Raw genomic sequence first — 14,493 nt, forward strand, 5'->3', positions numbered from 1 at the left:
TTTCTATGGGGTTGAGATCTGGAGACTGGTGAGGCCACTCCAGGACCTTGAAATGCTTCTTACGAAGCCTCTCCTTTGTTGCCCTGGCTGTGTGTTTGGGATCATTGTCATGCTGAAAGACCCAGCCACGTCTCACCTTCAATGCCCTTGCTGATGGAAGGAGATTTTCACTCAAAATCTCTCGATACATGGCCCCATTCATTCTTTCCTTTACACAGATCAGTGGTCCTGGTCCCTTTGCAGAAAGACAGCGCCAAAGCATGATGTTTCCACCCCCATGCTTCACAGTGGGTATGGTGCAATTCAGTATTCTTTTTCTTCCAAACACGAGAACCTGTGTTTCTACCAAAAAGTTGTATTTTGGTTTCATCTGACCATAACACATTCTCCCAGTCCTCTTCTGGATCATCCAAATGCTCTCTAGCGAACCGCAGACGGGCCAGGACGTGTACTTTCTTCAGCGGGGGGACACGTCTGGCAGTGCAGGATTTGAGTGCCTGGCGGCGCATTGTGTTACTGATAGTAGCCTTTGTTACCGTGGTCCCAGCTCTCTGTAGGTCATTCACTAGGTCCCCCTGTGTGGTTCTGGGATTTTTGCTCACCGTTCTTGTTATCATTTTGACGCCACGGGGTGAAGAGGGAGTTGAAAGTCCATGTTGCCCAACGACAGCCCCAAAACATCACTGCTCTAGAGGAGATCTGCACGAAGGAATGGGCCAAAATACCAGCAACAGTGTGTGAAAAGCTTGTGAAGAGTTACAGAAAACATTTGGCCTCCGTTATTGCCAACAAAGGGTACATAACAAAGTATTGAGATGAACATTTGGTATTGACCAAATACTTATTTTCATCATGATCTGCAAAAGTGGGAGAACTTGCACAATTAGTGGTTGACTAAATACTTATCTGCCCCACTGTATATGAAAAAAAAAATGATACTACTGCATGTATAGCAATATATTGTCTGAGAGCAGGACTCACTGAGACCAGGCAAGACCAAGACTTTTGGTAGTTGAGACCAAGAATTGCCGTAGACCAAGATTAATCGAGATTGAGACAAGACCAAGACTTTTGATGATTTCCTGACCCATGTATCGATATTTTTTGTATCGCCATACCGTGAGCTAATCGTCGAGCCTTGTATCGCAAATCGTATGGTATCATTACCTACGCAGAGCTCCCCAACCCTACCTGCCATAGTCAATGTCTTTCCTAATAAAGTGTCCATCATGTTGTTTTCTCCCTGTTGTTTTCTGTCCTCCCACTCTGAAGCTAATCTGAAGCTAATCAGCGACCTGATGGCATAATGACAGGAAATGAGAGTGATTGTGCGTCCACTTTGGCTTTTTTGCTCTCCTACGCAGCAGCTTTCGACTTTCTTTCCATTTCAAGTCTAATTTTTGAAGTAAATCTATTCATAATTCATTGCCATTTTACCAGAGCAAAAGGAGGCAACCATGAATATATGATGCTAAGCCACGCCCCTATATTTATAATGCTAACGTTGTGCTACCAAACAAACGTGCCTTTTTTGCTCTAAAGTTAAAAGAACAGTCTTGCCTTGAGATAAGAGTGATATTAAGTCCCTGACCGTGCTTATAAATCAATACACACGTATCTTAGATCATATTTTCTCACTGAAAGGAGTCCATACCAACAAATATAGTAGTTCTGAGTTCTGGTTTCTAGCAAGTCTTGGTCTCAACTCCGGAATGTTTTGGTCTTGTCTTGTTGTCAGTGAGTCCTGGTTTTGGGCAAGTCTCCTTCTTAAGTTTTAGTCTTGTTTCAGTCAGTCCTGGTTGCAGGAATGTATCGGTCTCGACTACCAAAGGTCTTGGTCTTGTCTTGTTGTCAGTGATTCCTGGTTTTGGACAAGTCTTCCTCTAAAGTCTTGTTTCAGTCAGTCCTGGTTACAGGAATGCATTGGTCTCGACTACCAAAGGTCTTGGTCTTGTCTTGTTGTCAGTGATTCCTGGTCCCGGGCAAGTCTTCTCTAAAGTCTTGTTTCAATCAGTCCTGGTTGCAGGAACCTCTTGGTCTCGACTCCCAAGTCTCCTTCTAAAGTTTTGGTCTTGTTTCAGTCAGTCCTGGTTGCAGGAATGCATTGTTTTCGAATACCACAGGTCTTGGTCTTGTCTTGTTGTCAGTGATTCCTGGTCTTGGGCAAGTCTTCCACCAAAGTCTTGTTTCAATCAGTCCTGGTTGCAGGAACCTCTTGGTCTCGACTACCAAAAGTCTGGTATCAGGCAAGTCTTGGTCTTAACTCTCAAAAATCTTTGTCTTGTCCTGTTCTTGGTGAATACTGGTCTCAGGCAAGTCTTGGTCTCAACTTCCACAAGTCTTGGTCTTGTCTTGTTGTCAGTGATTCCTGGTCTTGGGCAAGTCTTGTTTTAAAGTCTGGTCAATCTTAGTCTTGTCCTGAACTTGTCCTGGTTGTTGATTTGTCTAATGTGTCAAATGAACAACCTTTATAAGTGTTAAAATTGACACTTTGATAAACTGATCAAGACAGCAAATAACCACCATAAAGTTTTTTTTTTTTTATTAGTAACTGCTTAACATTCATACAAGTATAAGCAATGGGCAACCAGTCTATAGCGTGTTGAGATGTCCGAAGGCTTAGCGGTTGGAGTCCAAGCTGTCCATCGTCAAAATGAGATGATCCAAGGACATATTTAAGGGACTAACCCTTGGAGGGTTCTCGCTGGTGGAATTCCCCTTTTCAGTTGGAACATCCATCGCAAGTCCTTCCTTTCTTTGGTTAGAAATTCAGTACTAAGTCCTTAAGACTCTCCCTGAAACTGGTTTTAACCTTTCCCGCATGCCCCATACCCAGTATTTTTCTGCTCATCATCAATTCCCCAACTACTTGCACCCTATAACCCGCTTTCCCATACAGCACAGTTTGATTTATCTTTTATCTGTCCTTAAAAAAACTACAAATATTCATTACATTAATTTTTCAAAAAACAGAATCACTCTGAGACAGACTTCCACCTAAGCAGTCAAATGCATCTGACATCTGTGACCTTTGACCCTTTGTCCCCTGAGCACATCACAGGCACTGTAAACTTAGTTTACAATTAAATTAGCTATCCCGTTATCAAGTTATTGCCAAGTTCCTTTTCTGACCTTTGACCCTTTCTTTTCTGATCATATCATATTTGCTGCAAATTTTAAATAAACTAATCCGTTATCAAGTTATTTCCTTCTCTGACTTCTGTGACATTTGACCTTTTCTATTCTAATCATGTCACGTCCACTGCAAATTTCAATTACAGTAAATAGGCTTATCTGTTCAAGTTATTGCAAATTTCCTTTTCAGACCTTTGACCCTTTCTCTTCTGATCAGATCACGTCCACTGCAAATTTGAGTTAGCGTAAATAGGCTTATCCGTTCAAGTTATCGCAAATTTCTGTTTCTGACCTTTGACCCTTTCTCTTCTGATCAGATCATGTCCACTACAAATGAGCTAAATATGCTAATCCGTTCAGTAGTTTTTGCATATTTTCTTTTCTGACCTTTGATCCTTTCTCTGCTAAGCCTATCACCTACTCGGCAAAAAGTTCAATAGGTAAATCTGTTACCAAATATCACAAATTTGTTTTTCAGAACTCTGCGACCTTTGACCCTTTCTCTTCTGATCATATGCCCGCTGCAAATTTGAGCTAAATAGGCTAATCCGTTATCAAGTTATAGCAGATTTCCTTTTCTGACCTTTGTAACCTTTGTCCTTTGCTCTTCTGATCCTATCAACTACTCTGCAAATTTGAGTTGAATAAGTAAATCTGTTATCAAGATATCGCAAATTTGCTTTTCTCACCTCTGTGGCCTTTGACCCTTTCTCTTCTGATCATATCATGTCCGCTGTCAATTTGAGCTAAATAGGCTAATCCGTTCGCAAGTTATATAAAATTTCCCTTTTCTGACCTCTGTGACCTTTCACTTCATGACCCCAAAATGTAATCACCTATTCTGTTTCATATTACAAACATCCTGCAAATTAATGATGCCTTTATTCAATATCTTGAACACAAACATACAAAAAAAAAAAAAAAAAAAAAAAAAAAACCTAAATACATGACCGCTGTCTTTGTAAATTTCACCTACTTGCGGAGTTGAATAAATCACGGATCATCCTGTTTTGGAGGATGGGCCTTCATGTTATTTTGCTTTTGGGCCCTCAGAAGGTTTAGAAACCTTTTAGCGGACTACAAGTTCAATGGAAGAGCTTTAGAGACCCATGACTACTAAGTCCAGGGAGGCGATTCTTGGATCCTTTGACTGAGGAAGGTCTTTTGACTTTCGTTTCAATTCCACGATTCTGAACTTCTCTGATGACAAGCCCAGAGGGAGGTCTTTGAACTTCAGTGACAACAAGTCCAGATGTAGGAGTAATGCTTGGAGGGTTTTGGATATTAGCTACAATAAATCCAGTGGTAGGACTCTGGCTTCCATTGACTACTGGATTAGGGATCTCAGTGACTAAGACTCTAGAGGTAGGATTCTCTAGTCCGTTGACCACATTGACTGAGGACGGTCTTTTGACTTTGGTTCCAGTTCCACGATTCTGGACTTTTTTGATCACATGCCCAGAGGGAGGTCTTTGAACTTCAGTGACAACAAGTCCAGAGGTAGGAATAATGCTTGGAGGGTTTTGGACATTAGCTACGATAAGTCCAGCAGTAGGACTCTGGCTTCCACTGACTACTGGATTTTGGATCTCAGTGACTAAGAGTCCAGAAGTAGGACTCTCTAGTCCGTTGACCACATAGAGCCCTTGAAAACTATCTGCCGGGAACCCGTCTGCCAGTAGGACCGTGTTCTGCATCTGAGGCTGAACCACATAGTGCATTGGCTGAAGCACGGGACTGGTTGTAAAGTAAAGCGACTGCTCCTGCTGCAAAACCGTGTTCTGAGCTTTTTTCTGTTTGTTTGAACCATTTCTGGACCTGAACGAGAACTTCTCAGTTGACGTGGCATCCTTCTCTGTGTTTGTGTCACACTTCATCTCAAGAGCTGTTGGGACTCCCTGATGAGGGATGGAGTTTGATGCTTTTATTGAAAGTTTGGGCGATGGTGGTAGAGGGGAACAGATCTCCGCCAGGGTTTTAAACTTGGGCCCCAGGTCGTCTAGGAACTGCAGGTCCTTTTCAGACTCCAAGAGGCTGCAGCAACCAACGGAGCTGATGGGTGACTCCGACCCTTCGTTTTTAAACACCAACGGACTGTCTTGGACTGGAACTGCACACTCTGCTTTCTGTTTTGGAGGGAGAAATAAACTTGAGGATTAACCAGTTTTGGGTATTAGGTAGTGTTGCACCAATCCTATCGGTATCTCTCTAGTTGCCAAAGGAAGGCAGTGAAATAATTGTGGGTCGATTCCTTGTTAATTTTAGAGTAGTGACAGGTCAATTTCTGTTGATTTTTGGGCATTCTGGTGTCACTTTCTGTACATTTTTTGTTTACATTTCCTGTTGACTTTAGGGAATTTCTGGGTCGCTTATTGTTCATTGGCTGTTGATTTGTATTGGCATTTTTTGGCCACATCCAGTTGATTTTTGGGTCATTCCAGGTCATTTCCTGTTGATTTGAGGGATTTTCTGGGCCACTTCCTGTTCATTGGTCATTTTCTGTTGGTTTTAAGGCATTTCTGAGGCAATTTGTTGCAGAATTTGGCACCTCCTGTTGCTATGGGGTTATTGAATAGGGAATGTAGATTTTGAGGCATTTACGGGTCACTTCCTGTTCATTGGCCACTTCCTGTTGACTTTAGGGAATTTACAGGGGAATTCCCATTGATTTTTTAAAGCCTGTTGATTTGTATTGGCATTTTTTGGCCACATCCAGTTGATTTTTGGGTCATTCCAGGTAATTTCCTGTTGATTCAAGGGATTTTCTGGGTCACTTCCTGTTCATTTGTCATTTTCTGTTGGTTTTAGGGCATTTCTGAGGCAATTTGTTGGGGAATTTGGCACCTCCTGTTGCTATGGGGTTATTGAATAGGGAACGTAGATTTTGGGGCATTTACGGGTCACTTTCTGTCGATTTTCGGGATTTGCTGTTGGTTTTGGGGTATTTTCGGGTCAGATTGTTATTTTAGGGCACTTCGGGGTCCCTCCCTGTTCATTGGTCACTTGCTGTTGGTTGTGGGGCATTCTGGTGTCACTTTCCATACATTTTTTTTTTTTTTACATTTCCTGTTGACTTATGGAATTTCTGGGTCACTTCCTGTTCATTTGTCATTTTCTGTTGGTTTAAGGGCATTTCTGAGGCAATTTGTTGGGGAATTTGACACCTCCTGTTGCTATGGGATTATTGAATAGGGAACGTAGATTTTGGGGCATTTACGGGTCACTTTCTGTCGATTTTCGGCATTTGCTGTTGGTTTTTGGGTATTTTCGGGTCAGATTGTTATTTTAGGGCACTTCGGGGTCCCTTCCTGTTCATTGGTTACTTGCTGTTGGTTGTGGGGCATTCTGGTGTCACTTTCTATACATTTTTTTTTTTTTACATTTCCTGTTGACTTTAGGGAATTTCTGGGTCGCTTACTGTTCATTAGCCACTTCTTGTTGACTATAGGGAATTTACGGGTTACTTCCCATTGATTTTTCAAAGACTTCCTGTTGATTTGTATTGGCATTTTTTGGCCACATCCAGTTGATTTTTGGGTCATTCCCTGTTGATTTGAGGGATTTTCTGGGCCACTTCCTGTTCATTGGTCATTTTCTGTTGGTTTTACGGCATTTCTGAGGCAATTTGTTGGGCAATTTGGCACCTCCTGGTACTATGGGATTATTGAATAGGGAACGTAGATTTTGGGGCATTTACGGGTCACTTCCTTTCGATTTTCGGCAATTGCTGTTGGTTTTTGGATATTTTTCGGTTATATTGTTATTATAGGGCACTTCGGGGTCCCTTTCTGTTCATTGGTCACTTGCTGTCTGTTTTGGGGCATTCACAGGTGAGATCCTGTTCATTAGTCACTTAATGTTTATTTCATGGCATTTCTGAGGCACTTTTTTGTTGATTTTTAGGGAATTTACGAGTCACCTCCAGATGCTACGGGATTACTGAAAAGAAGGAATGTTTGTTTTCGGTCATTTACCGGTCACTTCCTGTTGATTTTAGGTTATTTACAGGTCAGTCCCAGTTGATTTTTTGGGATACTGAAGAACTGACTCAAGAATGTCCCTAAATCAGTGCTTCTCAATTATTTTCTGTTACGCTCCCCAAGGAAGACGTAAATGTTTCGTGCCCCCCCAAACTCTGCCGCCACTGTAAATAGTATCATTTGTCTATAATATTACTATTATAAGCACGCCTCTGCCTCACAGTCTGTACTTTTTTTCTATTACAGAAAATAACATCAACTTATAAAGTATAACTTTATCAACATTGTTTTGTATGTAACAGAAAAGACTTAACACGCATCAATTTGCCTGAATTAAAAAAAAAAAGTCACATCCAAATTGTAAAAATTCACTCAAGGTACATTTTTGACCATTTGATACTGAAAAATAAAATTAGTAAATAATAACAAATTCAAATTGATTAGAAACATTAACTCATGAGGACAATATGCCAAACAATTTGACCGAAAAAACAAAACTGAATAGAAGAAGAAAAAAAAAAAGTCTTTGGACAGAAGGACAGTTTTTTATTTTCGCTGCTCACAGTATCACCTCCAGTTTGCAATGGTGTGGGGTTATTTTACACTGAGCATGCTAACAGTGCTCACTGGTTTACTTATACAACACTGACAAAGCGGGACGAGTATTGGCAATATTCGGCACGTTTTCGCTGAAAAACAACGAAGCGGCTTATCAATGAGATTGGATTGGGGTCTAACGTCTTTAAGTGGCGTCTTAATTGATTTGGCTTCTGGCTGTCCGCTATACAGTAATTATTTTTAGACACAGTAAACAGTGGTCTTTCCTCATCACCCACTGTATTAAAAGTCAAAGCTAAAAGGCAAGCGGCACGAAAAAAGCGCATTCTCGGCGGCCGAGGTAGAACCGTAGGTGAGTGACGACCCGAAGCCGAAAATGGCACTTCTTGGGTGGACACGTGAGAACCGGAGAAGACAGTGGGTCGCTGCCTGAGTCCGGCCGGAAAACGGCTTTCGAAAACGGCGCACAGCTCTTCATATCTCCCTTCTGTGTGCTCTTGCTTACTTCAAAAATACTGCGTGCACTTTGAAAATGAGAGCGCCACTGCCACCCACTGAGTGGATGCGCAAGTACACTTTATTCTAGTACGGCAAAAAAAAAAAACTATTTGAGAAGTACTGCCCTAAATGAATTTGGTCACTTGGTGTTGATTTTTGGGCATTTCCTGGTCATTTTTTAATCACTTCCTGTTGATTTTTGGGCATTTACGGGTCACTCCTTATTGATTTCCGTTTCCGTCTCGAAAATGTCCCTAAATTAATAGGAAGTGACTCAAGATCAACAGGAAACAACCTGTAAATCCCCTAAAATGAACATGAAGTGACTTGTAAATGCCCACAAAAGACTAGCTGGGAATGGTCTACTTTCAATGCCAATGACGGTGCTAGATGTCCATTCCAGTTAGAATGAATCGGATGTCTAGCACCGTCAATGGCAGCCAGTGAGCTAACTAAACACTACTCTCATGGAATATTTAGGTAGCAACCTGTTAGTTCCTTTTTAAACCTGTTTAAAACGATTTAACGATTAATCACCGAAGCATGTTGATAACCTTTTGGGTTAGAAAGTTACGCCAATATAATCACCATTTCGATATTTTGTCACAGCCGTAATTGGTACAGTTTCAGCCGGGAATCAGTTTCAGGAACCAAAAAATGGTATTGGTGCAACACTATTTCTACAGAAATGTACATCTGCTACAATTTCAGTACCTGTGAGTAGTAATCCTGGAGGATGCTAACAGGTAGCGCCAGGTCATCAAAGACAAACTCTTCATGTTGCCTCCTGAAGACACAACCAGCACCAAGACCGACCCTGAATATGTTGTCCACCTCCGAGAAACCTCGAGAGACCTTCTGAAGGTTGTACAATGATTCATTGTAAGCCGATGTTGCCTGATGAACCCCAGTGAGGACTCCAGATGTATTTGTCTCGACTAGCCTCTGGTTCTCCAACATGATGGGGACGCTCAAGAGTGGCACCTCCTGGAAGGACAAGGTTCATCAATGTCACTGCTTTTAAAAATGTTGTTATACTTTTTATTTTTTTGGTGTTATTACATTACTAGTATCGGTTTCAATTAGGGTTGTTCCGATCATGTTTTTTTGCTCCCGAGCCGATCCCGATCGTTTTAGTTTGAGTATCTGCCGATCCCGATATTTCCCGATCCTATTACTTTCTTTTGCTCCCGATTCAATTCCAATCATTCCCGATAATTTTTCCCGCTCATATACAATTTGGCAATGCATTAAGAAAAAAATGAATAAAACTCGGACGAATATAGACATTCAACATATAGTACATAAGTACTGTATTCGTTTATTATGACAAGAAATCCTCAAGATGGCATTTACATGATTAACATTCTTCCTGTGAGAGGGATCCACGGATAGAAAGACTTTTAATTCTTAAAGGATAAATGTGACTTTGTATGTTGTGACTAAATATTACCATCTAGTGTATTTGTTGAGCTTTCAGTAAATGATACTGCAGCCATTTAACTTCTGCCCAAATGCATGCTGGGAAGTGCAACCATGACTGTGCGTAGGGCTACCAATTGATATATCTTCTCTGCGTTGGGAAATAACATAGGGTGTTAAGATATTGGTAACAATAATAACAATAAAGGTATTGTAAGGCTTTAGCCACATAAAATATGGCTCCAAAGCCTCTCAAAATTCTCTCCATTCATTATACGCTGCTTTTTAGTGCTATTTATAGGTAAAACGGCGTCTTTATAGATTAGACGTGATTAATTAAAAAAAGTTAATTACTGCTGTTAAGGCAATAAATTTGATAGCCCTACTTTAAGCCAAAACTACTCTGGATGAGTGTAAGACATTTTGTCTGTAACGTTAAATACAATTAGAAAACGATTTAAATAAAAAATTTTTTTAAAAAGGCATGTCCGATATTTTTTTGCCGATTCCGATACTTTGAAAATGACGTGATCGGATGCCGATCGATCGAGACATCTTTAGTTTCAATACTAGTATCGGTATTTCCTACTTCAAATGGATTTGGCGTCTATTAGTGATAAACTCATTTCGCTTCACAGCAGAAGGATAATAGGACAGCTATCATCATTTTGTCGGCCATCTTAGGTGGGGCGACCAGCGTTTGGAAACTATATCTCGAAAAGTACTCATAACGCAACATCCCCCCGTGATACTCATGACGTCATTTTAGTACGTTTTTGCGCACCTTATCCTCACCGATACCCTCGGTGTGGTATGAAACGAGCTGTTCCTTGGTGTTGAACGGCAGGTCGTCAAACTGGTCGGGAAAGACGGCGCCCTGGCCGCCACGCTGGCAGAAAAGCATCAAAAGAGGGACGACTGCGGACGAATAGGAACATGCAGAAGAATGTCAGTGTTTTCAAAGGGGACTTTGAAGGTTGTAAACTACCTTTTACTGCCCATTCAAGTAATAAAAATGAGTAGTACTTTCCAGGTGGTTTGTCAGATGGACAGTAAAGCTAGCTATAAAGCTCTAAGCTATGCTATAAGCTACAGTGGTATGAAAAAGTATCTGAACGTTTTGGAATTCCTCACATTTCTGCATAAAATCACCATCAAATGTGATCTGATCTTTGTCAAAATCCCACAGATGAAAAACCAGTGTCTGCTTTAACTAAAACCACCCAAACATTATTAGGTTTTTATACTTTAACTAGAAACTGCAATTTCTGGAGAAATTACTCTGGGTCTTTGCTGTGTGGAGATACAGATCTTAGCCCTGCCCAGGTTAGTTTGGGGAATTTTTGGGGACATATCAAGTCACTTCCTGTTGATTTGGGGACTTTGGGGGGCGTGTCCTGGTCATATCAGGCCATTTTGGAACATTTGGGAGGCGTGTCCTGGTCATATCAAGTCATTTGGGGACATATGGGGGTTGTGTCCTAGTCATATTAGGTCATTTAGGGAAATTTGGGGGGCGTGTCCTTATCATATCAGGTAATTTGGGGACATTTGGAGGGCGTGTCCTGATCATATCAGGTCATTTGGGGACATTTGGGAGGCGTGTCCTGGTCATATCAAGTCATTTGGGGACATATGGGGATTGTGTCCTAGTCATATCAGGTAATTTAGGGAAATTTGGGGGGCGTGTCCTTATCATATTATCTCATTTGGGGACATTTGGAGGGCGTGTCCTGGTCATATCAGTTCATTTTGAGACATTTGGGGGTCGTGTCCTGGTCATGTCAGGTAATTTGGGGACATAGGGGGGTTGTGTCCTAGTCATATCCGGTCATTTGGGGACATTTGGAGGGCGTGTCCTGGTCATGTTAGGTCATTTGGGGACATTTGGGGGGCGTGTCCTGGTCATATCAGGTCATTTGGGGGGTGTGTCCTGGTCATATCAGGTCATTTGGGGACATTTGGGGCACGTGTCCTAGTCATATCAGGTCATTTAGGGACATTTGGGGGACACGTCCTGGTCATGTTAGGTCATTTGGGGACATTTGGGGGCGTGTCCTGGTCATATCAGGTCATTTGGGGACATATGGGGGTTGTGTCCTAGTCATATCAGATCATTTGGGGACATTTGGGGGGCGTGTCCTGATCATATCAGGTCATTTGGGGACATTTGGAGGGCGTGTCCTGGTCATGTTAGGACATTTGGGGGGGGTGTCCTGGTCATATCAGGTCAGTTGGGGACATTTGGGGCGCGTGTCCTAGTCATATCAGGTCATTTAGGGACATTTGGGGGACACGTCCTATTGATATCTGGTCATTTCCTGTTGGTTTGGGGACATTTGTTTTTTTTACCTTGGTCTTTCTGAAAGAAAGAACAAGGTATTGTTATTGTGCAACTTTATTGTTCTTATTACCTTGGTCTTTCTGAAGGAAAGAACAAGGTTATGTTATTCTACAACTTTATTATTACCTTGGTCTTTCTGAAAGAAAGAACAAGGTATTGTTATTGTGCAACTTTATTACCTTGGTCTTTCCAAGGGAAAGAACAAGGTTATGTTGTTGTACAACTTTATTGTACTTCTTTATTATTATTCTTTATTATTATTATTATTCAATAATTGTTGACGTTTTTTTCGGCGCGCCGCGCAGCCCGAACCGTAGCACCGATCGGCACCGTTCAAGTATCGACACGACCGGAATTTTCGTGCGACGATGGGAATTTTTCAAACGACCCCGAAAATTTTTCCGTTCGGCCGTAAACGCCGATTTTCCAATTTTTAAAAAAAATTTCAAAACGCTACTTGTCCTACAATTTTTGAGCAAATCACATAATTTGGACATCAAAAATTCCGGGACGGTGGGGGGCATAAAGATTGTATACAGAATTTGGAAAAAATTTACGGTTCTCCGGATATTTGCCAAAAACTATCCCATTCATTTCTAATGGGAAAATTTCCCATTCACTTTCAATAGTATTTCCAATGGACTTTACATTGCATTGATGCCATTGACGGCCATGCATGTCGAATCTATTGATGCCAATGTACTTGGATTCATTTGACTATATGGATGTCGATGCCATTGACGGCCATGGACGTCCAAAATTTTTCCCATTCATTTTCAATGGGGAAAAAACTCAATTTCCCCAAATCAACAGAAAATGACTAGATATTAATAGGACGTATACCCCAAACGTTCCCAACTCCATTGACGCTTATGGGGGGTGCTGCCATTGACGTCCATGGACGTCCAAAATTTTTCCCATTCATTTTCAATGGGGAAAAAACTAAATTTCCCCAAATCATCAGAAAATGACCAGTTATCAATAGTAGGTCTCCCCCAAACGTTCCGAACTCCATTGACGCTTATAGGGGGTGCTGCCATTGACGTCCATGGACGTCCAAAAATTTTCCCATTCATTTTCAATGGGGAAAAAACTAAATTTCCCCAAATCAACAGAAAATGACCAGATATTAATAGGACGTATACCCCAAACGTCCCCAACTCCATTGACGCTTATGGGGGGTGCTGCCATTGACGTCCATGGACGTCCAAAAATTTTCCCATTCATTTTCAATGGGAATTTTTTTTTTTCCCCCAAATCAACAGAAAATGACTAGATATCATTAGGACGTGTCCCCCAAATGTCCCCGATTGCATTGCCGCTTATGGAGGGTGATGCCATTGACGTTCATGGACGTCCAAACTTCCCATTAAATCCCAATGGCATTTCTTCATGTTTGTTCATTCTATTGATGCCAATGTACTTGGATTCCATTGACGCTTATGTAAGTTGATACCATTGACGTCCATGGACGTCCAAAATTTTTCCCATTCATTTTCAATGGGAATTTTTTTTTTTTCCCCAAATCAACAGAAAATGACTAGACATCATTAGGACGTGTCCCCCAAATGTCCCCGATTGCATTGCTGCTTATGGAGGGTGATGCCATTGACGTTCATGGACGTCCAAACTTCCCATTCATTTCCAATGGCATTTCTTCATGTTTGTTCATTCTATTGATGCCAATGTACTTGGATTCCTTTGACGCTTATGTAAGTTGATACCATTGACGTCCATGGACGTCCAAAATTTTTCCCATTCATTTTCAATGGGAATTTTTTTTTTTTCCCCAAATCAACAAAAAATGACCAGATATCAATAGGACGTGTCCCCCAAATGTCCCCGATTGGATTGGCGCTTATGGAGGGTGATGCCATTGACGTCCATGGACGTCCAAACTTCCCATTCATTTCCAATGGCATTTCTTCATGTTTGTTCATTCTATTGATGCCAATGTACTTGGATTCCATTGACGCTTATGTAAGTTGATACCATTGACGTCCATGGACGTCCAAAATTTTTCCCATTCATTTTCAATGGGAATTTTTTTTTTTTCCCCAAATCAACAAAAAATGACCAGATATCAATAGGACGTGTCCCCCAAACTTCTCCAATTCCATTGACGCTTATGAAGGGTGCCGCCATTGACGGCCATGGACGTCCAATTCTCCCAATCTTTTCTAATGGCTTTTACTTTGTTTAGTGCCATTGACTGGCATTATGGTCCATTCTATTGATAGACCTGAGTGGGGCTAAGATTTGTATCTCCACAGAGGAAAGACCAAGGTGTAATTTCTCCCGAAATTGCAGTTTCTAGTTATTTATTCATCTTATTCTCCGCGTTTTTTTGAGCCAACGCACAGCCCAAACCGTAGCACCGATCGGCACAGTTCAAGTATCGGCACGACCGGAATTTTCGCGTGACGATGGGAATTTTTCAAACCGCCACGAAAAATTTTCCGTTCGCCCGTAAACGGCAATTTTCCGAAAAACAAAAAAAGTTTCAAAATGTATCTAGTCCTACAATTTTTGACCAAATCACATAATTTGGGCATC

General features: G+C 41.4%; 1 protein-coding gene across 1 annotated transcript in view; it reads right to left on the reverse strand.

Moving 5' to 3' along the window:
• Positions 1-2,556: 2,556 nt before the first annotated feature.
• LOC130919471 (desmoglein-2.1-like) overlaps positions 2,557-14,493 on the reverse strand; it is a 44,031-nt gene continuing 32,094 nt past the window's right edge. Inside the window, exons 11-13 of the mRNA XM_057842222.1 lie at positions 10,378-10,511; positions 8,886-9,158; positions 2,557-5,261 (exon numbers count right to left, since the gene is read on the reverse strand). Coding sequence (XP_057698205.1) covers positions 4,221-5,261; positions 8,886-9,158; positions 10,378-10,511 — 1,448 coding nt within the window. The 3' untranslated portion in view covers positions 2,557-4,220. The remainder of the gene's footprint in view (positions 5,262-8,885; positions 9,159-10,377; positions 10,512-14,493) is intronic.

This window comes from Corythoichthys intestinalis, chromosome 7 (assembly GCF_030265065.1).
Source record: "Corythoichthys intestinalis isolate RoL2023-P3 chromosome 7, ASM3026506v1, whole genome shotgun sequence".
Classification (NCBI taxonomy): domain Eukaryota; kingdom Metazoa; phylum Chordata; class Actinopteri; order Syngnathiformes; family Syngnathidae; genus Corythoichthys; species Corythoichthys intestinalis.